The sequence below is a fragment of the Typha latifolia genome, chromosome 5 (genome assembly GCF_019914945.1).
Source record: "Typha latifolia isolate L0001 chromosome 5, TyphaL0001v2, whole genome shotgun sequence".
NCBI classification, from domain to species: domain Eukaryota; kingdom Viridiplantae; phylum Streptophyta; class Magnoliopsida; order Poales; family Typhaceae; genus Typha; species Typha latifolia.
Window position 1 is genome coordinate 16,150,331 of NC_133090.1, and position 23,993 is coordinate 16,174,323.

A 23,993-nucleotide genomic window follows, 5' to 3' on the forward strand; every position below is an offset into this window, starting at 1 on the left:
TGGAGATTGAGAAGTATGTGAACTCGTTTGGGTGGCCACACGTGAGTCTTAATGCTTAGTTGATTGATGGAGAGGTAGATTAAACATATCCATGTAAACTAGTCCTAGGTGGCCCTGCCAAGTGCAAAATACTATGGGCTGCAGTGTGGCTTGTGCATGGAAGGCCTGGCAATCTCATCCACTTCGTGTCTATCCCCATGGCCGTGATTGAAACAATGAGACATGAACATTAATTGTTTATATGGGACGGAATTTTGTTTAGTTTATTTTTAAATTAGAGAGCATTGCCATGTGATCCAATGTCTTCTTGCGGCAGCGATTCAATATTTTAATTAAGTTGTCAACCATTTGCATAGATAGTCACATTTAGCATAAATATGATAAGATTGAAGTAAAATTTCAAGTTGGTATCTATGTGGACGAAATAATAGATGGACTGTGGTCTCCATGGGGTGGCGACCCCACGCATAGAGGAAGTACGCATGGTAGTTGAGTTTGAGACGAAAGTTAATATATATTTTTTTATTTAAGATGACGAGTCCTCCCTAATATGTATGTTAATATGCAAAATTTTCCATTCCATAAGATAAAACCAAATCAATTGAGCCATAATCAAAATTTTCCATCACTCAACACCAAAACCAAAAACCACGCATCGCTATTCTAGATCTAACTTCTCTTAATACCATCTGAAACAAGCCGAATCCCATATCCTGCATTCAACAAAAACACCAAGCCAGAAACATTCTATTTTCGTTTCTCAAAATCATACTGGTAAAAATCTCGTTCTCACCTTGTCCGGTTCCTCCTTCGCCTCGGCCCCCACGGACGCGGCGAGGGCGTCACCACCTCCTCCGCCGGTCGCGACGGCGACGGGGACGGGATCAGCTCGGTTATATCCACTCCAACTACCAATCAAAGGATCCAAAAGTTAGCTCTCGAAGAGAGAGAGAGAGAGAGAGAGAGAGAGAGGACGTACCTCGTACCTGATTCGAGAATGGATCTGAGATCGTCGGCGGAGGGGTTCGAGTTGCCGGCGAGGAGGTAAGAGGCCACCCCCTTCATCTCTGTGCTCGAGACGGTTCAGCCAAGAGTTTCAGATTGGAGAAACCATATAGTACCTTATGTTACGCTATATCATCGGAACTTAGTAGCTTAAACTGTGTTAATTTTTCCTTCAATTTCTTTTATCACTTTTTGTAATTTTTGAGGGATATAACTTCCTATATGCTAAAGTAAAAAAAAAATATATATTGTAAAAAATACTCGCTGCTTATTATTATTATTCCACAGTAGCTCTTCTTATAAGTTCACTATGGAATTCAACTTGACATTTATTGCACACATTACTATTAGGCTCTACATTATCTATCATAAGCCGTGATGTAAGCAATTACACGTGGACTCGGAGCGTTAATTCCCCTATCCCACTTTAGCGGCCAAAAGTGCAGAGGAGTCCCCTGATCCGTTAGGGGCCTACAGGAGCCTCAGTCAATGATTGGTCCTTTCGTCACTCCCGTGGGCCCACCTCAGTGTCTTCCGTATCCTGCGTCGCCTAGAAGCACTCGGATCAGATTCAAATGTACACCGAGAGAGAGAAATAAAATAGTTCGAATTTTTAAAAAATAAATAAATAAATAGGTTAAAGAGGCGAACACTTGGCTCCGAAGCAACTTCCCAAAAATCCTCGTCACGTTCACGTTATGAATTATAAGGACTAGTTATATAAAGTTGCAATTTACAATATGGATTGAATCCAGTAAAAATCTTAAAATGCGGTTTAATTTGGGAAATTACTGGTGAGGTGAGAAAAGAGAAGAAATGAAATAAATTAAAAGAACCGAAGGGGACGATAATGTTAGGAGTTGGTTTTCCGCCTTTTAGGAGGGGAACAGCCGCATAGCACGAGGGAAGGTGGAGCCTTCTCCGCCTTTAAAGTGTTCGAGTTCGTCCCTGTGGAGGAGAAAGAGAGAGAAGCTTCTCGAAGCCATGCTTGGGAGGGAATCTTAACTTCTTTAGCTCGTCTTCCTCTCGAAGCCCTACTCCCATGGCGTCGGAGGTGCGCGCTCTCTTCCTCGGCGGCGGCGGCCTCAGCTGCCAAAAGCCTAGCCCTCGCCTCCCGATCGCTTCCTATCGTCGATCTCTCGCCGTTTCTTGCAAGGCGCGACGTAGGAATCTCAGGTCACTCCTTTCTTCCCCTTCTTGCTCCGCTCCCTCCGTCTCGTTTTCTCAATCGTCTCTTTCGCTTTTCGCGTCGTTTTACGATCCGGACTTGTTTTTGCCATTTGATTTTGCATGAGTAAAGTTGCTTACCCTACCAAGATTTTGGCGAATGATTCAATGCCCTGTTTCTTTAGCGATCGTGTTGGTGTTGATGACTTTCGGTGTTTTCTTGGGTGGGTTAGAGTTCTTGCTCGGATGATTTCTAGGCAACTGGAAAGTGAGGCGAATGGTCTCATATGATCTAAGATACGATGATCGTTGAACCATTCGAGATCAATGTGTTGCCAAAAATTCTCTTTTGTGGATGGAGCTTTACTCATCTTTATAGCTGATCCTAACGAGAGTAATTCATCAGCAAGCCATTTGGATTAATGAACTTGATATGTTTGTAAGTTCTGTTATACTTGTTAGTTGTGATTCTAGCGAGGGTGCCTTCAGAGGAAGGTGGAGACCATATCTGTCTTTGGTACTAAGAAATGACATGACAGCACTGAATCTAAAGAGTACCAATAATAGATAGAGTTGCTGTTAGTGGCTTTTTTTTTGTTAGTGTTGTGCTTGTACGGAAATATTTTCCTATAATTAACTGCTATTGAACATCGTGCAGTTCACAGAATAAGAGACAGCAGGATAGAAAAGCGTCTCCTAAACCATCAACGTTAAATGTGACAATTCAACCCCCTGACAGTGAAAGCCGTGAAGTTCCAAATTCCAGTATCATAAACGTGACAATTCAACCCCCTGATAATGAAAGTGGTGAAGTTCCAAATTCCAGTAACGATGGTACTTTACAACCTCATCAGAATACTCTATCCAGTATTGCTGATGAAACTAGCTTTGTTGGCAAGGTAGACTCGGTACTGCCTTCTGCAGGAGAAGAAAATGCTAAGGTACCACAATTCATTTGCCATAGTTCTTATGTTCAGTTATGGTTTTCCTTAGTCATAGAAATAATTTGGTGATGCTATGCGGAAGTTGAATTCTGTTATTTAATCTCTTCTTTTGACTAAAGTATACACAAAAATTATCTTTCCAGACCTCTTATACGAGCAACAAATACACATATCATATAAGTTTCTGAGGAAAGCCATTAATACAGTCTCATTTATGGACAATGATGATGATGGACTTCTTAAAGAGCCTGTGTATGTCTCATCATTAAAGCTTCACATTACAGTTTACATAAAGAATGCTTATTTATCAAATAGTTATTTAATATTTGTGTCCTATGCATCATATATTTCCTACTTTAGATTGTAGACATGCCATTATTAGCTTGGGCGACAAACTAATGCAATTTACTGGTATATATGAATGTTGGTAATATGGGAAATCATAATGCAATTACAATTAAATGCATCTCTTTAAGCATTCTCAATAATTTATTTCTGACCTTCTGATATTGTAAACTTTGACTCGCGATATATGTGTGGTATTTTGAAACTTTTTTCAGACATACCTATATGGCAATTTGTACATACTTTGAGCTCTCATTCCACTGGCTGCAGCTCTAAATGCTGCATTAATTTGATCTCTTGCCAGTATCGGGGAAATATTAGCAGGGGCCTTATGGAATGGGATGCCCTTTCTGCACTAGTATCTGATTTTTTTTATATTAAATTCCTTTACACAGAACCTAAGCCAGATCATATGAGTTCTCTTAGTGTCATAAACATGCTAGTTCTGTTACTTAAATGAGTTTCACCATCTAGTTGTCTTGATGTGTGACCATATTTTATGTGGACATTTAATTCTCTGATGTTGTGTTATAAGAACTTGGCGATATATTTTTTCGATAACACAATCAAAATTCTCTGACAGACTGAGGAAGCTGAAGCTGGGCAAGAGCTTCCAAGTGTTAAGCTTGAAGATTTGATTGGAATGATAAGAAATTCTGAAAAGAGTAGGCAATATCTTGCTTCTAAATCTGTTGTTGCATCTGTTCATTACAATTAATGTATCTATTCTTTCCTTGGTTTCCAATTAGATATTTTGCTTCTTAATCAAGCTCGTGTGCGTGCACTTGAAGATCTTGACAAGATTCTTACTGAAAAGGAGGCTTTGCAAGCAGAAATAAACATTCTAGAGATGAAGTTGGCAGAAACTGATGCACGACTTAAACTTGTAGCTCAAGAAAAGGTAAATGTGGAACTTCTTGAAGACCAACTTGAAAAGCTTAGAAAAGAAATGCCTTTAAGCAATCTTGTTGAGGGGGAGAGTCATGCTGACATTAGTGGTTCCTCTCTTGTTGCGGAGCTCAATGGTTTAAGGGAAGAGAATTTGTTACTGAAGGATGATATTGAAGCTCTTAAGTTGAAACTTGCTCATGTTGCGGAAACAGAGGAACGTGTAAAAGTTCTGGAGAAAGAGCGATCCTTCTTGGAGGTTTCCCTTCGACAATTGGAGTCTAGGTTCACAGTTGCTCAGGATGATGATTCAAAACTTGCTCCTCTACAGCATGAATGCAAAGCTTTATGGGAAAAGGTGGAAAATTTGCAAGCCTTGCTTGATGATGCAATGAAACAAGTAGAGCATGCTGCTTTGGTTTTACAGCAAAACCATGATTTGCAGCAGAAGGTTGAAAAGTTGGAGGCCTCTCTCGAAGAAGCAAATGCATCTAAGTTCTCATCAGAAAAGTCTAATTATATTGACGAGCTTTTGCAACAGAAAGTGAAAACTTTAGAGGAGCGCCTTCAACTCTCTGATCAGGAAATTCATTCCCAGATCAAATTATACCAGATATCAGTCAAAGAATTTCAGGACACTCTTAACTTGTTAAAAGAGGAAAATGAGAGAAGATCACTTGAACAACCTGCAGATGATATGCCCTGGGAATTTTGGAGTCGTTTACAGCTTACCATTGACGGTTGGTTTCTTGAGAAAAAGATATCCTCTGATGATGCAAAGTTGCTGAGAGAAATGGCATGGAAGAGGGATAGTCGAGTTCGTGATGCATACTTGGCATGCAAGGGATTGAATGAGAGTGAAGCTGTAGCAAAGTTCCTAAAACTGACATTTTCTCAAACCAGGTATCCTTTCTTTTCTTAATGATTTTTTGAGATATGTTGGAAACTTGGAATTAAAGACTTTAAAGAAAGTACGTAAGTATATGATTTATCCCTACCCTTTTTTGGTTACTGCAGTTCTGGATTGCACATTATTCATATAGCAGCAGAGATGGCACCTGTTGCTAAGGTAATGTGGCATAACACCTTTTTGTCTTTTATCATGTATTAAAGCATTATTTGTCTAATTATTTTCATATAGCCATTTTGCTTTTAATTAGTTTCCCTATTTATTTTTTCCAGCATTGCAAAATCTATGAAGGTGCCAAATATATTGGGAAAAATTGATAACTCAAAACAAGGGAGGAGAAAGAAATAATAGTCACTTGGTCTCAGGCATCTACATTTACATGATTGACCATCAATTAGCTAAATTTGTCTTTCTACTTTAGGATACTCTTCTCTACTTGGAAAACACGATAACTTGTGTTTTGGGTTGAATCCTACTCAATGTAACAGTTGATCACTTTCCTGCCAAGTGATTTGGCTTATTAGTACTATCCTTCTCCTGAATGAAGAATATACTGTTCAATCCTAGGACCAGCTTTTAATCTATTAGATGATTTGATTTTCAGGTTGGTGGTCTTGGGGATGTTGTATCTGGTCTTGGTAAATCACTCCAGAGGAAGGGCCACCTAGTGGAAATAATTCTTCCTAAATATGACTGCATGCAGCATGATCGCATCGGTAATCTGAAAGTGTGTAAGACAAAAAGTTGATCATACTGTTCTATGGCCATCTGAAAAATGTCTTGATTTCTTATTAGTTGATGTTCAGGCATTAGATATTGTGGTGGAGTCCTATTTTGATGGGCAGATGTTCAAGAATAAAATTTGGGTTGGGACAATTGAAGGTTCAAAATGCCCAAAGTTTAATCTATATTTACTTTTGGTGCATGAGTTTGCTAAATTGTGGCTTACTGGAATCATGATGATATGATATGCAGGACTGCCGGTCTATTTTATAGAGCCTTATCATCCAGCAAAATTGTTTTGGCGCGGGCAGTACTATGGGGAGCACGATGATTTTAAACGTTTTTCATACTTTAGCCGTGCAGCCCTTGAATTACTTTATCAAGCTGGGAAGAAGCCCAATATAATCCACTGTCATGACTGGCAGACAGCCTTCATTGTAGGCACTAGAACTCATATAGCTTTATTCTCCTTCCTCAGAATGAACTACAATAGTCTTGATTCTCCTATTCTTTGAGTTACAAAACTAGGAGTAGTTAATTTGCTTGATTACTAATATAATGAGTTTGTACTTCCAGGCACCTCTTTATTGGGATATATATGTAGCTCGCGGTTTTAATTCTGCTAAAATTTGCTTTACATGCCACAACTTTGAATATCAAGGAATAGCTCCTGCTTCTGACTTGGCATCATGTGGCCTTGATGTTCACCACTTAAACAGACCAGATAGGATGCAGGATAACTCGGCACATGATAAAGTTAATCCTGTAAAGGTAACTGAGATTGACCAGGAAACAACATATCAATTACCTTTTTAAATATTGGGTTTTCTATCAGCATATTTAAATTTGAATGTATACGTCCCAGGGTGCAATTGTTTACTCTAACATTGTTACAACTGTATCACCAACTTATGCTCAAGAGGTGCGCTCTGCAGAGGTACTAATCTATGAACCTTCTTGACCATTTACTCCATTGTAATATTAATAAGATCATTCTACTTCTCTTATACTTTGATCTCTTCATTCTTTTTCTGTCTTCTCTTTTAATTGAGGATTCATTCATTTGCTGTTTGTTACCAGCCTATTAGATGCCTTTTAACTAGGCTCTAAAACATCCTTGGAGAAAATAAACGATATCACCTACAAATAGTTCTGACTTCTAACAATTTGTCAGCAATTGCTATTGTAAGAACATATTAATCTCCACCCACTTTGTCAGTTAAACATAGCCTAGCTTATCACCATCAACTAATCTTACTTCATCCATTCTGTTTGTGTGTCTTACTTTTCAGCTTTGCAGTCATAGATAACTCTAATGTAAGGTCAACTTTCTCAAGTCTGCATTCAATGTCTCTGACAAGCTGTTATATATATTACCAAAAATATTTCAAGATATTTCCTGCATAAGATCTGAGGATTTTTCTAAATTTCCTCAATGATCGTTTCTTTTTTTCGCTTTTGGTTCATAGGGTGGCAGGGGCCTCCATGGTACACTAAAATCCCATTCGAGGAAATTCGTCGGAATTCTCAATGGAATTGATACCGATGCATGGAATCCCTCTACTGACAGTTTTCTCAGAGTTCAGTACAGCGCTGATGATCTTCAGGGGAAAGCAGCAAATAAAGAAGTTATTAGAAAGCATGTGAAGTTGTCCGCTACAGATGCCTCTCGACCACTGGTAAGTTTCACTGTTTCACCAGTGTTTTTTCATACACATGTAGCCGATCATTAAATCATATGATTCTTTATTTTTTATCATGAAACTGGGGCCTTAATGCATTTCCTCTTTCTCATGTGCCCTGAAAATTTTCAATTGCGACCTACGGAAAATAATTCTGTAATGAAAAAACGGTGTTCTCTATATCCTTAAAACTTATCAGTTATTTGAAAATCTATTACAAATATCAAGTTGGAGCTTGTACTTCAATTACCATATACCTTGTTGTATTCATTACTTCTCTCCATGATTCTTCTGTATGCGGCCTTCTTAATGTCAAGCTTATGGTACACATTTCAAGTTACAACCATGGTTAGCAGGATTGGTAGGTTTGGGTAAAGTAGTGCATACATGAGCTAAGTTAATACTTAATAGAGTACTAAAAGCATGGAAGATGGTGAGCATGAGTTGGTTGATTAGTTCAAGTGTAATAACTAATTTCTTATGCTGACTCAAGGATAATGCAAATTAATAGTTATTCTTGGTATATGTAGTGAAGGTGGCTATAAATTAATTAAAGTTACGACACTACATTAAGTTTGCTAATTAATTAGACTATATATTATCTCTTAATTGCACCCTCCTATACATAATTGATTGGGTCTAAATCTCTATCTTAATATATATAGAATGGTTGATTAAAAGATGAATTCCTAATATAGAACGCTCCTTAATTTTATTTCCTCTTCTTTATTATATATATGCACTATAGCATATCGTGTATATAGTTAGACTAGAGAACAAATCCGAGAATATTAATAGCAAGCCAATTAAGTAAGCTAGTATTTTTTTAATAAAATTTTTAGGGTTCATATGTGAATAATTATTATTTTCTTATTATTTTGTCGTCTTTTCTAAATTTTTAGAAATTTTCTTATATTTTTAAATAATATTTAGAATTTTACGTAATTAAGAAAAGTCCAATCTGATCCGGACGATCGACATGGCCTATCTGGCCGATACGTATCTAATTCTGGAAGGCCGAACCCAATTTTTCGAACCTTGATTACAACCACTTGTTCTATTGTTCAATCATTAGGGTCAACATATTTTATGTTACATATAATATAAGCAACTTTACCTTATCACTTGTGAGCATCTCTTTGCTATTTTGAGCATAAAAATTCTTAAAACATTCTTATAATTTTTTAGTTGGTTGATGCTAATGAATGGCTAGAAATGTATTTACTAGAAGCAATGTGTATGAATCTGGCAAAACCAAAGGAGACTAATGTATGCAATACCTAGATTTGCCTGAACAAACTGCCATGATTTATAACTTATGAATTAGCAGTTTATCTGGACTTAAAACCTGAAATACCACTTACAGGATGTTAGGTTAAAAGGAAAGGTAGAAGCTCATATAGTTTGCGAGACATTTGGTGAACAAATTTTACCCTACTGTCAACATTCAATGAGATGTAGCGAAGGGCTTCTAAAGTCATTACAAACTCTCAGTGGGCTGTGAGATCTACTTAGAGATTGTTGTTTCATATTCAGAATGCAATTTAATATTTGAAATCTCCTGACATCTACTTGTCTCCATTTTCTAATATAAACCAATTGTGTGCTTCCTCTTCTTTCCCCCGGAGAATATAGCTGGATTAAGATTAAAATACTCATGTTGATTTTTTTATTGTTTTTAACCTGTATTCTGTACTTATCTGAGCATGAAACATTTAAAATCATTTCCGTCTTTTTTTCATCTACATCCTTCCTTTTTCCCCATTAAAGACATTTTATTTTCTTGCTAATTAATGGTTTAATATTTTGTTATTCAAGGTAAGGTAGAGCATCCAAATTTTATTATTTTTATTGGATGAAAATCCAAATTTTATGAAACAGGTTGGCTGCATTACAAGATTAGTACCTCAGAAGGGTGTACATCTTATCAGGCATGCAATATACAAAACACTGGAGCTAGGAGGACAATTTGTGCTTCTGGGTTCAAGTCCAGTTCCTCACATTCAGGTACTCTTTCTTTTCTATTGTGTTGACTTTTCTTTTTCGTCACTTCACAGTGTATTCCTTGGCTATAGTTTAACTAGGCCTTGTAGGACACTAATAAGGGCTTATCTATTTTCCTGGAAGCATGATCATATATGTATTTGTATTTATTGTGCCCTGATAAATTGTCCATTGATGGATTTTTTGCTTATTATGAGTTCATTTATTTCTAACTAACCTTTTCATAGTTCCAAAAGAATAGTCATGGACTATTGATATAGAAACATATGGTGGAAAATAAACTGCAATCAGTTATATGGAAATAAGAAGTACGCTTGCTGATTTTGCAACTCAGATCTGAATTTGGACCTAGAATATTTTTGGCCAAACTTCATGAAGGAATGCAAATGTGATCAAGGATTCTCACAGGGTTTAAGAATCAGCTGTAATGGAAACAGATTATTACTTTAAGGGAGAAAAGCTCGATCTTGTTTCACTGCATTCTCTACCCATGGTGTTTCACGACAAAGAAAAGAGAGCAGAGAATTTCTTTCTTTCCCTCTGGCCTTCAAATGGCTCTCGCTTGTTGTCAGCTTATTGGATATCTAGAGGAATAGACTATGAACTTTGCGGTGAAAATTCCAGATGTAGCTTATTGCTTCTATAACATTGTTGGTTACAACATTATTCTTGCTCCATTCCTATCCCGTCATCACCAAGTTCTTCTGGAGATCTGTACATTTTTAGCTTGTGAGAAGAATAAGAAGCTCCACTACAAGATCATTAAGTATATTTTATTTTGCAGAGGGAGTTCGAAGGGATTGCAAACCATTTTCAGAACCATCCTCATGCTCGGTTGCTATTGAAATATGATGATGCCCTTTCACATTTGATTTACGCAGCGTCCGACATGTTTATAATTCCATCAATGTTTGAACCATGTGGCCTTACTCAGGTACTCTTCTCATAGTATTAAGCATATAAATTATCTGTCATTCAACTCATTATCATAGATATGTAGCAGTCACGGTCATAGATTCATTTTCTGTAGCTTTGGGTTCTGCAGGTAGGCTATAGGCATGGCCATACTAACTATGTAGATCGGCACCACAATCTCCATAACATAAGATACTAACATGGTAAAGATTGGATGCATCTTGCCCTTGCCAAACCCTACATTGGTGCGAGCCTCGGCTGTCACTCAATGTGCCCACTGTGCACCTTGACCATCATTGATTCAATTCATTGAAATAGCCTCATGAGCAATATAGTACATCTTGCGCTCTTTGACCCACATTGACATGAGTCCCTTGAGAACTGGCACCTATTTTCCTTGACTTTTGTTGTCTTCTGTATGAAATCAATTTAATAGTCTTTTGACATCCACAGATGATAGCCATGAGATACGGTTCCGTGCCAATTGTAAGGAAAACTGGTGGATTGAATGATAGGTGGGTAGTTGAGCCTATTGTTCCTTCAAGTATTGCCATGTACAAGGATGTCTTGCATAACATCAGCTAGTTGCCCTACTTTTTTCTGCAGTGTTTTCGATGTTGACGATGATACAATCCCAATGCAATTCCGAAATGGCTTTACGTTTGTGACTCCTGATGAGCAGGTTCGTCTCACCTCGTGGCCTCAAAGTGCTAATATGACTTGTTTCAAGGACATTCTTCGTCTATCTATTGACATATTCTGGATGCTCTATTACTTATATTTTCTATTTTGCATTTGTGTTCTTTTGTGATTTCGAGTTTAGGGTCTAAGCAGTGCAATGGAAAGGGCATTCAACTATTATATGAGAAGTCCTGAAATCTGGCAACAACTCATTCAGAAGGACATGAGATTGGATTTCAGCTGGGATTCTTCAGCCGCACAGTATGAGGAGCTTTATGAGAAGTCCGTGGCTAGGGCAAGGGCATCTGCTAGTGTGTAGATTCTTCTTTCTATTTGTGATATTTGTCTCCTTTTGCTGAGTCAATACATTGGCTAGGCCTCAATCTTCAAGTCATGGCAGTCGCCGTTGAAGTTCTTTTTGAGATACATCACAGTTTTTGGTATAGCATTCGACCCTGACCAGAGGAGGACTTGCTGACAGAATGGATGCATTTGATCCACAGCGTTGTCGCTCAAATACAAGCAGTCAGGATTACCCATTCCCTTTTGGCCACAGAAGTACACGTGGCATTCAATTGTTTCTAATTTTTTAAAGGGGTGGATTATATTTCTCTCATAGGGATTACATTCTTTTGTTCTTGTTACTGTTAATACTCTGATTTTAAATGGCTGATATATCTAAATATCTCACGGAAGATATATTTAGTCGGTTTACATATCTTGCTTTGTAATATAGAATATTTTGATAAGATACAGCCGCTTGACATCAGTGCGGTTAGATCAATGAAAAGGATGCACGGCACCCAACCATTTAACCTCCCGTTCTATTGTTTGTTGAAGTGTATTGGAGATTGAGATGCATTATCTTACTAATTCGCAGATACTTTGCCCTTGTCCATTCTTCTTAGTGATTGGAAACTCTTATTTTGTAATGTAATGTAGTCTCATCTTATCAAACTTCTCTGCAAACAAGGAAGGTACAATCTTTTTGTTTTGGTGTCTGTGATGTTTTAAAAATATAGCTACTTCGAGAAGTATATGATATACTTTACTGCCTTATATATTGACTTGTTTGCTCTACTTGGCCCCATTTTCTTGAGAATATATTAAATTGTATGAAGATCTATGATGATATCTGAACTGAGTTTCTGTTAGTTTTCTTGTGCAGAGGATTATCTCTGACCTTGGGATCATTCAGATACTAGATAACAAAGTCTTTAGACAATCCATAGAACACAATAGAAATACAGTGGTGGTACACATCTCTCATCTCACATTCTACATCGCCCTGCATCACTGCTCTCACTTCCCAGGAACAAAGTTGGTGGCATAGGCCCATGCATTGTTGTTGACTGGGTCAGCAAGGTGGTCAGCAAGGTTCTCCAATGGCCCCTTTCCGGTCACAATAGCTTGGACAAAGAATCCAAACATGGAGAACATGGCAAGCCTGCCGTTCTTGATCTCCTTCACCTTAAGCTCAGCGAACGCCTCTGGGTCATCGGCGAGTCCGAGTGGGTCGAAGCTACCACCCGGGTACAACGGGTCGGTGATCTCCCCGAGTGGCCCACCGGCGACACGGTAGCCCTCGACGGCACCCATGAGGATGACCTGGCAAGCCCAGATGGCCAAGATGCTCTGAGCGTGGACCAAGCTTGGGTTGCCCAAGTAGTCCAATCCCCCTTCGCTAAAGATCTGAGATCCGGCCTTGAACCACACCGCCTCACCGAATTTTACCCTGTTGCGGGCGAGGAGCTCCGGGAAGACGCAGCCTAGGGCGCCGAGCATGGCCCACCGGCAGTGGATGACCTCCAGCTCGCGGTTCTTGGCGAAGGTCTCCGGGTCAGCGGAGAGCCCGGCAGTGTCCCACCCGTAGTCGCCGGGGAATTCGCCGGTCAGGTAGGAAGGTGCCTCGCCGGAGAACGGGCCGAGGTACTTGACGCGATCAGGGCCGTACCATGGGCTACCGGATGAGACGGTCTTGGGCTTGCCGGCGGTCTTCCTCATGGTGATGCGGCCATCGCCAATGATCTCGGAGGAGGAAGGGGCGAGCTTGACCGCCTTCCCGGCGAGGGATGGGGAGGAGAGGGCCATTGTGGCTGCCATTGAAGAGAGATTGTTTTGGGTATTGGATGCTTGGATTTGCGAAGTTGAGAAGGTGGTGAGAGACTGAGAAGAGTGTGGAGTTGTTTAAATAGTGAGTTTTGTGGGAAGAGAGGATAGAGGTCCTTATCCCAACGGCTAGGAGGATCTTTCTCTGTCTACCGATTGGTTAATGGCCTCTGACTCAGCAGTGAGTTGGCACTTGCTGAGCCTCTCGTTGTAAAAATTCTCATCCTAGTTTTTATCTTAAAAAATATATGCTCAACCAATCACACAAGACTCGCATCTATCTATAATAAGATCAGATGGGCCCTGAACCCAATCTCTCATATATAGACAAATTACAATGGGCTGGCTATAAATAGGCCCAATAGTAATTAAGATTTGGACTGCAAAGGCCCAATTCTTCTTCTTTTAGAGATTTTTCATTTCACACCCTGTATCATGTGTTTATTCCACCCTGCAATTTCACTATTTATAAATTGACCCTAAACGTTTTTACTAGATCCATGAAAACACCCTACTTGGGATCTTCTTTGAAAATCAAATGACAATCATAAGGTGGGTCCAGCCTTTCAGATATCTTTTTGGTACTGTATGTAGGGTGTAAATTAGAATAAGCATATAATATAGGTGTGAAATGCAAAAGATCCTATTGCAGGCCCGATAAGTACTCGTGCAACACACGCGTTATCCACTACAATTCGGTGTTCTTCATCCCCCGACCCGAGTACTACTACTACTTAGTAACTAGTGGCTATTCCACCCACACTTTGGAACATGTACGAAAGCTAAAAAGAATAACCGCCATACTCGGTATCCATCGTCGATTCATAGTAATATTCCTTTCCAACCTTTTGCTATATATATATATATTATACTCCCTCAAAGCCATCTATGCGTGTAATTCCACCAAACTCTTCTTTTTCTTCCTCTTCCTTTGCTTCTATTGATTCCTACATATATATATAGCAACCAAGCAATTCTAGTGAGAGAAAGATCCAAGCTGAACCCGATGGCCGGCGTGGTCGCCACCTTCGACTTCGACGAGACGATCATAGGCTGCGACAGCGACATCTGGGTTGTCGAGCGATTAGGCGCCACCGAGCTCTTCGATCGTCTTCGTCCAACAATGCCATTGAACAATCTCATGGTTGGTGCATCAATATTACAACCATCACACACATCTCTCTCTCTCTCTCTCTCTCTCTCTCTCTCTCTCTCTCTCTCTCTCTCTCTCTCTCTCTCTCTCTCATTTGATTTGGTATTCTTTAATTGCTCATGTTAGTTTGTATATATATTTATACTTGTAGGACAAGATAACGAGGGAGTTGCACTCACAAGGGAGGTCTATTGAAGACATAACAAATTGCTTGAAGACAGCTCCTTTGGATCCTCACGTTGTTGATGCCATTAGATCCTCTTATGCTCTTGGGTATGCTTTAGTCCTATGGAACTCAATGCTTAATCTATGCATGTCTTCTAGCTACTTACATATATATATATATATATATATATATATATATATGTATATATGTATATATATGTATATACATGTAGATGTGATCTCCGAATTGTGAGTGATGCCAACCACTTGTTCATTGAGACAATTCTCAAACACCATGGGCTTCTTGAGTGCTTCTCGGAGATCAACACCAATCCCTGTTATGTGGATGAGGATGGGAGGCTTAGGATTCTTCCCTACCATGATCTCCACTCTTCTCCTCACGGTTGCAGCTTGTGCCCATCAAACATGTGCAAGGTAATTCAAAACTACGAACAAGTTATTACCATGCAAATTAAGAAACTTGTACGAATGCGACGAGCCTCGCTCGTGCACTAAGACATTAATTTTCGAGTTGCTTAATCTTCAATGTTTTTTTGGATATAGCTCTAAGATTTGCAACTACAGGGAAAGATCTTTGACCGAATCCGAGCATCTGCGGACGCAGAGGGGAAGAAGCACTTCATCTACCTCGGCGACGGCAAGGGAGACTACTGCCCTTCCCTCAGGCTAACTGAAGCAGACTATGTGATGCCAAGAAAGGAATTCCCCCTGTGGGATCTTGTAAGCAACAACACCAAGCTTCTCAAAGCAGAGGTTCATGAATGGAGTAATGGCGAGGAGTTTGCAAGAGTTCTCTTGCAGCTAATCAACAAGACTACTGCTGCTGATCCTAATGATAGTTCTGCACAATTGATCTCAACGGACTGCAAGCTTGAGACAATTCCATTGTCTCCTAAAGAAGGCCTTCTCCTATCTCTGAGGGTTCCTCATTAACCAATATTTATACAAGTCCATTTGTACTATATATCATTGATCAAAGACCATGTTTTACACTATCATTTAATCTTTTTTTTTTGTTTTCCTTCCTTAGAATTAGTTTCTCTCGCCATGCATTATACATATAGTAAGCTCCCAAATGGAAGTGGGCATCCTAAGATTGCAAGGACACGTCAGAAGATAGCGAAGCAGGCAAAATAACGACATGATTCACTAGCAACAGCATTCTAATAATTGAGAAGAAAAAAAAGTCTTGCATGAGTTGTGTTCCATTAAGGCTTGTGAGGGTCATAGGAGAAACACTTACATTGAAAAGGGCTTGCGCAGAAAGCACAAGAAGACAATCCAAGTGATGATCATGCAAAGAACCAGTCAGAGTCTCAGAAAGAGGAAGCTGTCGTCATCCTGTACATCAATCACTAGAAGAGACGGTAAATAATGCCACGCTGACAGACATCTGACACTAATCTTCTCTTCTCGAAGAATAATGCATAATTACCCGCATTAAATGAGCTAAGCAACACCTGAGACATAGCCAAAGTGATTCTTTCTTCAGATAAGAGGAATTCAGATACATTAATCCTACATCTTACAACTACAAGATAATTTTAAAAGATACAGCTACCTGCTAGTTACTGTAATCTTCAGAACCCCCCCAAAAAGAAGAGAACAAGTTGCTGTTCTTCTACACTGGATGAAATCAAACTTTGAATCTCACTAGGTATTCTTTTACTATATTTCTGATACCTCTGTGTGCTGGAGACATACATAAACCAACAAATGTGTGTTTTTTTTACCAATTTTCCATTGACTTAAACTATATGGAAGCAGGGTTGGCCAAGAATAATAATTTCAATACGCGTGCCAATGAAGATAAGGATATTCCTAATCATGAGAGCTGACCAAGAAACCACAAGTAGCCAATTGTTACGCATTCATTCCTTTGTGGCAGGAAAAAATCTTGGAGTACAGCCTTGACATACAGATGCTCATATAGAATCTAAAGGAATAAAGGAGACATCTTGATTAGCGACACCAACCCATATTATTATTACTAGGATTCACAGGTTGAGAGTAGTGCGCAGTGATGGATGGAACAGAATCTTCCTTGTCCAATTATTCCCATTTCCTATTTATCCCTTCCCTATCTACAGATACAAATTCTATTCCAGATGTCAGGTAGAACCTTATGAGCCTAAGACTAGCTCCAGTTCTGCGTGGCATTGCCAATCTCGTTACTCTTCCTAACATTCCCCATCCTTTCTGGTATCAAACTTGAAGTGAAGCCCTTGTCTTTATAGGCTTTAGCTTCAGTCCCATGCTCTCAGGCGACAGCAACTCAGGGGAGATGCACGACGGACTGAGGGGGCCGCGTGGGCTGATACTAAGCAGGCTTGGCCTGTAAAGTCCGTATCCCATGAAGAAATACTCCAAGGGAACTAGCATAGCATGGGGTTGCTCTTCAGTGACTAGTGATCCACATGCCTCAACCTGAATTGGGTTACGGAAATATCAACACAGTGATGATGGCAATTCAGAGGACAAATGTACAAGATGTATCAGTTTCATGATAATACCTCGACTAAGGCACTGTACCGTCCGTCCAACTTTGTGGTCATGTATAGGGCATCAGAATGGAAGGGAGAGTTCTTACCAACAAATATTAATGTCCGACACTGTAATTGCGGCAATCCTTCTGTGATGTCATATCTCCTGATAATCAACAAACATTCACAATATTAGAGTTTACTAAGTAATGCTGATTGATATTTATACAGCAAAGTCTACTGCTGTACCCATTAATTGACTGAAGAAACTGCCAGACGTTGGTACTTTCTCTCTCTCCCAGCAGCTGCAGAAGCAAGGGTATTAGGCATCATCACATCATCGTATACAAAATGTATAAACGTGTAAAAAGAAAATACTTCTGGCAAACACTCACAGTTCCGCAGGCTTGTACAACATCAGACTCAGGGACATGTGCACTGCTGCGAACTTCCTACTAACAAAGTCATTGAGAGAGCCATCAAACACCATGACAAGAAATTCCCTTTTACTGAATCAGACAATGTACAGGGACTTGGACTCACAGACCTTGCTGAAGTATCGGTGGAGCAAAAAATCCTTCATCAAGCCACACATCCCATAGAAATAGAGTAAATTTGACATCACCTAGAGGAGGGATTTTGCTAATTAGTTTAAGATCTGAACAATAATTACAAGGAGATGGCATGCAGAGAGCCAGTACTAGTAGTCAAAGGATCTAGTGCAGTACTTTATTACACAACCACTCTGTCCAAGATGGAGCTCTACAAATAGGAGAAACCACAATCAAGCCTAGAACGCGCTCTCTGTATCTGATCTAGAACCAATTATCAAACATATAGTCAACATTTCAGAAATGGAACGACAATTAAAAGCAATACTTGTGATGTGCAGGAAGAAGTATGAGAGAGATTGAGAGAGAGAGAGAGAGAGAGAGAGAGAGAGAGAGAGAGAGAATTACAGAAAAAAGTGTGAGAATATAAGCACCAGCCATTACCCCCAGGCACATAACTGAACGTAGCCTAAAAAATTTAAAAATTTAAAGAGAATGTCAAAATTCCAAAATGTCTTACAGAGCCTCTTTCTTAATAAACTCTAAGATTTAACATATCAAAGTATATTACCCAAAATAGTCAAGAACATCTGCAACTTGATCTGCCAAATCATCAACAGAAGGGATTGTAGCTTTGTCTGAAATTGGAGCCGCTCCCAACTGCAATATCACATGAGGGTGTTTATAAACAAGTTCATGTGAAAAGAGTTCACAACCACTGAGAAGAAGTGTGGAGACTTCCAGAGAATTTTAAGCTGCAACAACAACACAGACCTCATGTCCTGGAGGGCTGATGTGATATATGCAGAAGTTGTGAAGCAGCAATGAAGCAACTTCACCACAGAGAAACAATCCTTGAAAACATGATACATCTGATGATTCCCAACAAAAACATAAAAACAAGAAGAGTGAATATTTCTTTTTGTTTGCATTATGTTGCAAGATGGGCACCCTTGGCGAATAAGTATTTGGTAAAGGAAACAAAGGAAGATAAAGGAGTACTTTTGCAATTTAATCATATTTCATTTTTCGATTTGTAATACTAGATTCTAATGTATACCGTATGTATAAATTGTGTGCACTATATTATAACAAAATATATATCGATTATAGAAAATATATACACTTAATGAAGGATGTGAGAATATGAATACAAACATTTCCTCTTCTAGATATATAGACAGCTCCTTTTAAAAGTGATGGCATGAACAAAGATCAAATCTAAACTAATGCATTTATCAGAATGAAGAATCCGAGGAGAATACTTTAAACATGTAAAATTTGAAGGCGCTCACTGGACATGCAAATTTGAAGCCATATGACATCAAATGCTTTTTTTTCCTTCTTTTTGTTAGAAAGGAGGAAGGATGGGAGCTCTAGCATAGGCAGTATTCAACTTACAATTTAAACCTACATCTGGGTAGGTTATAAGAGCAGGCTTTCCTAGATCTCCAAACACTGCAACGGATACTGTTCCATGGCTTGTTCTAATGATATGCTCCTGTGGACAGCGTCGGAAAGGCAAATCATGATAAAGATAACTAAAAACCATTGCTCTAATACTAAATCATGTAACTAAACAATCAAATTAAATTAAAAGACATAAAACGTTATCTAAAACTTTATAAAATATAATTTCAAATAAATAACTATACACATCTTTGAAAATAATCATCAATAGACTAGTGGACCAGCTCCAAGTGGATCTTTGGGTCAACAGAAAATTGACCCTGACAATGTCGTGCCACCAAAAGAATAGTATCAAGGAGAACGAAGGCATCAAGGAATTCCAGTTGAGAGAAGTAATTATCGTACTCCATTTTGTTATTCCCAGCTAATTATCAACTATATTACTTGTCTTTGGAATCATTTGCTGACTATATCTGTCTGAATATATAACAATCAAAGAGAAAATATAAAAGGCAAAGGGAAAAGAATGCATCTTGCTTCAGAAACGCAAGTAATCTCCATCAAGAAAGGAGCAGGAAATAATAAGTTTACAGACACAATCGAAAAATTCAACAAAACGAAACCTTTCCACCAAGAGAGACGGTCTCCACGTCCACCGACACCGACACCGACCCGCTCGATTCCCTCATCGGCCGAGGACGGTTTTGCCCCTCCGACGAGAGAAACCGTTTCTCTCTCTCCTCTCTCTCTCTCTCTCTCTCCTCTCTCTCTCTCTCTCTCTCTCTCTCTCTCCCCCCTTCCTTCCCTCGCTTATAAAACGAAGGTTTCGAACTCACCCACCTCTCCGCGAAACCGATTCGGCCCACCGACGGATTCCTCTCTCTCTCGATCGAGTTGTCGTTCCAGCTGGCAGCTGGAGACTTAGTCATTCTTCTTGGACCCCACCAGCTTGCTGTGCAAGTGTGTATGCCTGTGACCGAGTAACTGAGGAAATTTAACTCCGAACCCTGGTCAAGGGGAGTGGAATAGTGGATCGTCTGCAGCCTTGATTGCAAGAATTCACTTAGCTCGCCATTCTTAGCCGGATAACAGTTGTCCAATGAATAGGTTAAGTTCCGTGGCAATTTGTAAAAGAATCTATATCCATATCCATATTTACTGAGGATTTCCCGTTCTTTCTCCATCCTTCTCGCCAAAAGCTAATTTCGCGTTCCATTCGATCTCCCATGAGGAGGAAGAAGAAGAAATGGTCATCTGTGGCCATGGATGGAGGCGGGAGGAAGAGACTGCGCGAGTTGTCCCTCTCCCTCCTCTTCCTCTTCTACTTAGGCTTCAGCTGTGGCCAAGGCGTTCAAGGTTGGTAGCATAACTTCTATTTTTACTCGAATTTGTGAAGATTGATACAATTCGTGTATATTTATATGTTTTTGGTGAAACTCAATTGCCAGTTTCTGACTCTTGACTTATTCTGCGAGAAAGTACAGCTTACTAGATCTTAAAGGAGCCTCTTTTCGTAAAATCTCACCTCTGCTGGACTGTGAAAAGTTTGTTTTCTTAAATACTTGTGGATTCTTATGTTGATGAAACAATGGAAATGACGACTTTTGTGAAGTGATGCCGCTAGAATCCTATCTTCTTAGCCTACACAGCAATTACTGCCCTATAAGTAGAGTATTGGAATCCCAGAATTTCTTAGGAAATGAGACAATCTGAAAGTACAGAGATCATGAACAGGAAAGTGATACGGGAAATTTCAATAGCCAGAAGAAAGAAAAGATCGAGACGTTTACAGCAAAAACCTATCTTGGACTCGATGAGTTCCTGGACTTAGCTTTGCAAAGAAGGCAAAGTGATGCGTGTGAGATGTTCGGGAAAATTACTCATAGACTTGAGCCAGGAGGTGCGGTTTATAACTATGCATCCTCCTCCAAGGGTGCAAAAATTTTGGCTCACAACAAGGAGGCAAAGGGGGCAGCTAATATCTTGTGCAGGGACAAGGACAAGTATCTCAGTAACCCTTGTTCAGCTGGTGGAAAATTTGTCATAATTGAGCTCTTTGAGTAGACCCTAGTCGATTCTCTTGAGATTGCAAATCTTGAGCATTATTCCTCCAATTTCAAGGATTTTGAACTGTTGGGAAGCTTAGGATACCCAACCGAGAAATGGGTCCTTCTTGGGAGTTTTTCTGCGCAGAATGAGAAGCACAAACAGAGCTTTATTCTTCTGGAACCCAGATGGACAAGGTACATGAGGTTGAACTTGGTCAGCCATTATGGGTCAGAATTCTACTGTACGTTGAGCTATCTAAGAGGTTTATGGTGTGGATGCAGTTGAGAGGATGCTGGGAGACCTAATTGTGGCTTCTAATGAATCTTCTGCCAACCGTGTTGCTTCTTTGAATCTGGAGGAGAGAGGACATAATGATATCATTCGGGTTCACAGTGGGGTTGATGTTCATGTTAGAATACAGAATGTAAATCGCTTGAAGAGTGATAGTTCCAAAGTCAATGTGTTTCATCTCGTGAAAGAAGTTAACGATCAGTAAATAGGAAGAGGGCCTAGCAATGCTGTTTTGAAGATTTCAATGCAGAGAAAAAGATCCTTGGAACTGTGCCTTTCCTCTTTGGAGGAATACCTCAGAGAACTTAATCTAAGATATGATGATGTACTACTGCATCTTCAGAAGGGGATTTCTCAGTATAATGAGCTGTTGGAAAAGATCAAATCTGATGTCAGTGGTCTTATGGATGTAAAGGAATATATGGTAAATGAATTTGCTACTCAGTCCATGCTACATTACTATCTGGTTTCTTAGTATACTTGCATTACAGTTGTCTTCACTGCATCAGCAAGCTTTGAGCTTAAATTGAAAGTAAGATATTCTTGGAAACTTCTCCACATCGTAGATTTCCTAATCTTTCAGGTGAAGGAACTAACCAATGTTATGGATTGGAAAACATCCGTGTCAATTGAGCTAGATGCTTTTGTCAGAGAAAATGCTGTACTCGGGTTAGAGAATAGTTCTATGATACTACTTGCAGAATGTTACATATCTGCAACTTACTACTTGCAACAATTGGTTTATGCTAATATTATGTTCCTGGAAGTTTCAGGATTGTAGGTCATCTTTAACTACTTTGTAGTTTGTTCTTTAGTTTGTATGTTCTGCCATCAATTCTGATTTTGTAATAGTAATCCTTAATAATATCAGTAAACACTAGTTGTATATATCCATAGTTATAGATAAGTGTGTGCAACTGTGCATAATTGAACTATAGTATGAGAATTTCAATGAAGACAGTGTTGGTGAAACTCCCCTCAAGGGTATGTTCATGCAAAATCTATTGCTCACAAGAACAAATAAATAATATCCAAAGGCAGTAGAATAACCATTAGGAAAGAGATCAAGGAACAGACAGGACTAAGGAGTAATTATCCAGCTGATTAGTTAGTGGGAACTGTAAGATTTCTTTCCTAAGCAAACCAAGTGAAATTGTCTGTGATTTGTGAAATATGTTTTCTACTATTGACATTTCCATTTCAATTTACTAAAATTTGGCTTAGACACCTTGCTTGTTTTGTATCATTTAAAGCTTAACATCAAGTAATAAGAAGTTCAGGACTAGGTCTCTCCTCAAAAAGATAGGATGATTGGAAACAATAATGTCACTAATCCTGCCGCCTTTTATTTTTCCAGGGCAAAATATTTATGCTGCTGACTTGCTCTAAAACTGCAGAAAAGATTGCCCAAACTTTTGCATGTAACTAATTCTACAAATATTAAAGCTTCTTCGGAATTGCAACTTCTTCCATATGTTGGTGCAGTAAGTACATGAAAATTATAACCTGTAAAACTATATGGCAAGAGATACTAAGCTCCACTACATCTGTTTTGCAGAGCAAATGGCAAATGTTGAGAAGATCCAAAGCAACCAAGAAATTCTACATAACAAGGAACTTGCTCTGCTCACCGTTTCATACCTTGCATTTCTCAAGTTAGTATGTGATAGGATCTTGGCTTTCCACAAGACCTCTGATCCCGAGAGGATGTTTAGGACAAGCACGAGTTGGCTTTTGGTATTGGCAAGTAGCAGCATGGCAACTCTAATACTTTTAGCTGTATAGCTAATTTCTCATCTTAGTAGTTGATGATAGTTTTCTCTTTCACTGGTAGAAAATTTTTCTTTCCCTCTAACATATCTCCATCAAACTTATCTTCTTTTTTTAAATTTCTTTTTTGTCATTCTTTACTTGTATGGTATACCACTCAAATTTGAGGCCTTACATCCAATGTAGTTACAAAGAAATGTAGCGTATGATTTTTTCCTTGCTGGACTCAGATATTTGTTCTACAACTCTGTACTGTCTCACCTCAGGCACTGCATTTTAGACCAAATATGTCCATCGTAACGCATATAATTTTCATAGTCCACGGACTGTTGATTAAAAAAAAAAACGCATATAATTTTCTTCACTTATCTACATCTTTTCTCTTTCTTTTTTTTATTCCAAGAACGATCAACTTTGGTATCATTCAAGGCACACATGTTCAATCCTGCAGTCGAGAAGTACATAGAATTGCATCAACAGTTAAATGTATAGCTTGCCAGGAATTATTCATTACAGCATTCATCCAAACCTGCGCCTCATAATTATAACCATCACAAAGCCAACTTAATATACAGTAGCTGCAGAAAGGCAAAGCAGACCCAGAGAAAGTTCTTTGCTTCACAGCCAAGCATCCATAAGCCCATGCTCTAAATAGCAGATATTACGAACTAATGCACCTCTGTGTTAATGGAGGCGATCCACTAAATTTTCGCTATGTTGTGGCTAT

At 39.1% G+C, this 23,993-nt stretch overlaps 4 protein-coding genes, 1 long non-coding RNA gene and 1 pseudogene across 6 annotated transcripts; 4 read left to right on the plus strand and 2 right to left on the minus strand.

The window, feature by feature from the left end:
• The first annotated feature begins 1,901 nt into the window (after positions 1–1,901).
• Positions 1,902–12,084, plus strand: LOC140788837 (probable starch synthase 4, chloroplastic/amyloplastic). Of its 2 annotated transcripts, XM_073138310.1 has the most exons (16): positions 1,902–2,181; positions 2,831–3,113; positions 4,045–4,126; positions 4,211–5,252; positions 5,367–5,418; positions 5,864–5,986; positions 6,066–6,141; positions 6,235–6,419; positions 6,559–6,753; positions 6,848–6,919; positions 7,452–7,661; positions 9,546–9,671; positions 10,453–10,602; positions 11,037–11,098; positions 11,190–11,265; positions 11,407–12,084. In XM_073138310.1, the coding sequence occupies exons 1-16, from the start codon at positions 2,048–2,050 to the stop codon at positions 11,581–11,583; spliced, it is 3,045 nt and encodes a 1,014-aa protein (XP_072994411.1). In that variant the 5' UTR covers positions 1,902–2,047; the 3' UTR covers positions 11,584–12,084. The 2 variants fall into 2 exon arrangements, with proteins under 2 accessions (XP_072994411.1, XP_072994412.1); XM_073138311.1 differs by lacking the exons at positions 11,037–11,098; positions 11,190–11,265; positions 11,407–12,084 and adding an exon at positions 10,714–10,917.
• Positions 12,085–12,463: 379 nt separating this feature from the next.
• LOC140788841 (chlorophyll a-b binding protein 40, chloroplastic-like) lies at positions 12,464–13,435 on the minus strand. Its single transcript, XM_073138315.1, has one exon. It carries the CDS (start codon positions 13,365–13,367, stop codon positions 12,567–12,569), a length of 801 nt encoding a protein of 266 aa, XP_072994416.1. The 5' UTR covers positions 13,368–13,435; the 3' UTR covers positions 12,464–12,566.
• Positions 13,436–14,266: 831 nt separating this feature from the next.
• LOC140788840 (thiamine phosphate phosphatase-like protein) lies at positions 14,267–15,707 on the plus strand. Its single transcript, XM_073138314.1, has 4 exons — positions 14,267–14,517; positions 14,678–14,799; positions 14,925–15,126; positions 15,277–15,707. The coding sequence occupies exons 1-4, from the start codon at positions 14,380–14,382 to the stop codon at positions 15,643–15,645; spliced, it is 831 nt and encodes a 276-aa protein (XP_072994415.1). The 5' UTR covers positions 14,267–14,379; the 3' UTR covers positions 15,646–15,707.
• Positions 15,708–16,565: 858 nt separating this feature from the next.
• Positions 16,566–20,047, minus strand: LOC140788838 (protein NDL2-like). The gene is made up of 11 exons (XM_073138312.1): positions 19,780–20,047; positions 19,148–19,247; positions 18,521–18,618; positions 18,318–18,406; positions 18,155–18,215; positions 17,924–18,010; positions 17,743–17,820; positions 17,591–17,647; positions 17,445–17,500; positions 17,226–17,361; positions 16,566–17,139 (listed from the first exon to the last, which is right to left on the minus strand). The coding sequence occupies exons 1-11, from the start codon at positions 19,843–19,845 to the stop codon at positions 16,918–16,920; spliced, it is 1,050 nt and encodes a 349-aa protein (XP_072994413.1). The 5' UTR covers positions 19,846–20,047; the 3' UTR covers positions 16,566–16,917.
• An 823-nt stretch (positions 20,048–20,870) lies between these two features.
• Positions 20,871–21,960, plus strand: LOC140788844 (SUN domain-containing protein 4-like; annotated as a pseudogene).
• A 286-nt stretch (positions 21,961–22,246) lies between these two features.
• On the plus strand, positions 22,247–23,482 carry LOC140788845 (uncharacterized). Its single transcript, XR_012109103.1, has 2 exons — positions 22,247–22,980; positions 23,055–23,482. It is a non-coding gene; the product is annotated as an uncharacterized lncRNA (long non-coding RNA).
• The last annotated feature ends 511 nt before the right edge of the window (positions 23,483–23,993 follow it).

Bases quoted from the DNA above. Each gene is read 5' to 3' on its own strand.
- LOC140788841 (XM_073138315.1), bottom strand. From the start codon at position 13,367: ATGGCAGCCACAATGGCCCTCTCCTCCCCATCCCTCGCCGGGAAGGCG.
- LOC140788837 (XM_073138310.1), top strand. From the start codon at position 2,048: ATGGCGTCGGAGGTGCGCGCTCTCTTCCTCGGCGGCGGCGGCCTCAGC. The intron at 9,672-10,452 runs GTACTCTTTCTT...TTTATTTTGCAG, and splicing joins GTCCAGTTCCTCACATTCAG to AGGGAGTTCGAAGGGATTGC. The intron at 10,603-11,036 runs GTACTCTTCTCA...TGACATCCACAG, and splicing joins AACCATGTGGCCTTACTCAG to ATGATAGCCATGAGATACGG.
- LOC140788838 (XM_073138312.1), bottom strand. From the start codon at position 19,845: ATGAGGGAATCGAGCGGGTCGGTGTCGGTGTCGGTGGACGTGGAGACC. The intron at 18,011-18,154 runs GTAATTCTCTCT...AATTGGTTCTAG, and splicing joins ATATTCTCACACTTTTTTCT to ATCAGATACAGAGAGCGCGT. The intron at 17,821-17,923 runs GTACTGCACTAG...TCCCTCCTCTAG, and splicing joins CAGAGTGGTTGTGTAATAAA to GTGATGTCAAATTTACTCTA.
- LOC140788840 (XM_073138314.1), top strand. From the start codon at position 14,380: ATGGCCGGCGTGGTCGCCACCTTCGACTTCGACGAGACGATCATAGGC. The intron at 14,518-14,677 runs GTTGGTGCATCA...TTATACTTGTAG, and splicing joins TGCCATTGAACAATCTCATG to GACAAGATAACGAGGGAGTT. The intron at 15,127-15,276 runs GTAATTCAAAAC...TTGCAACTACAG, and splicing joins GCCCATCAAACATGTGCAAG to GGAAAGATCTTTGACCGAAT.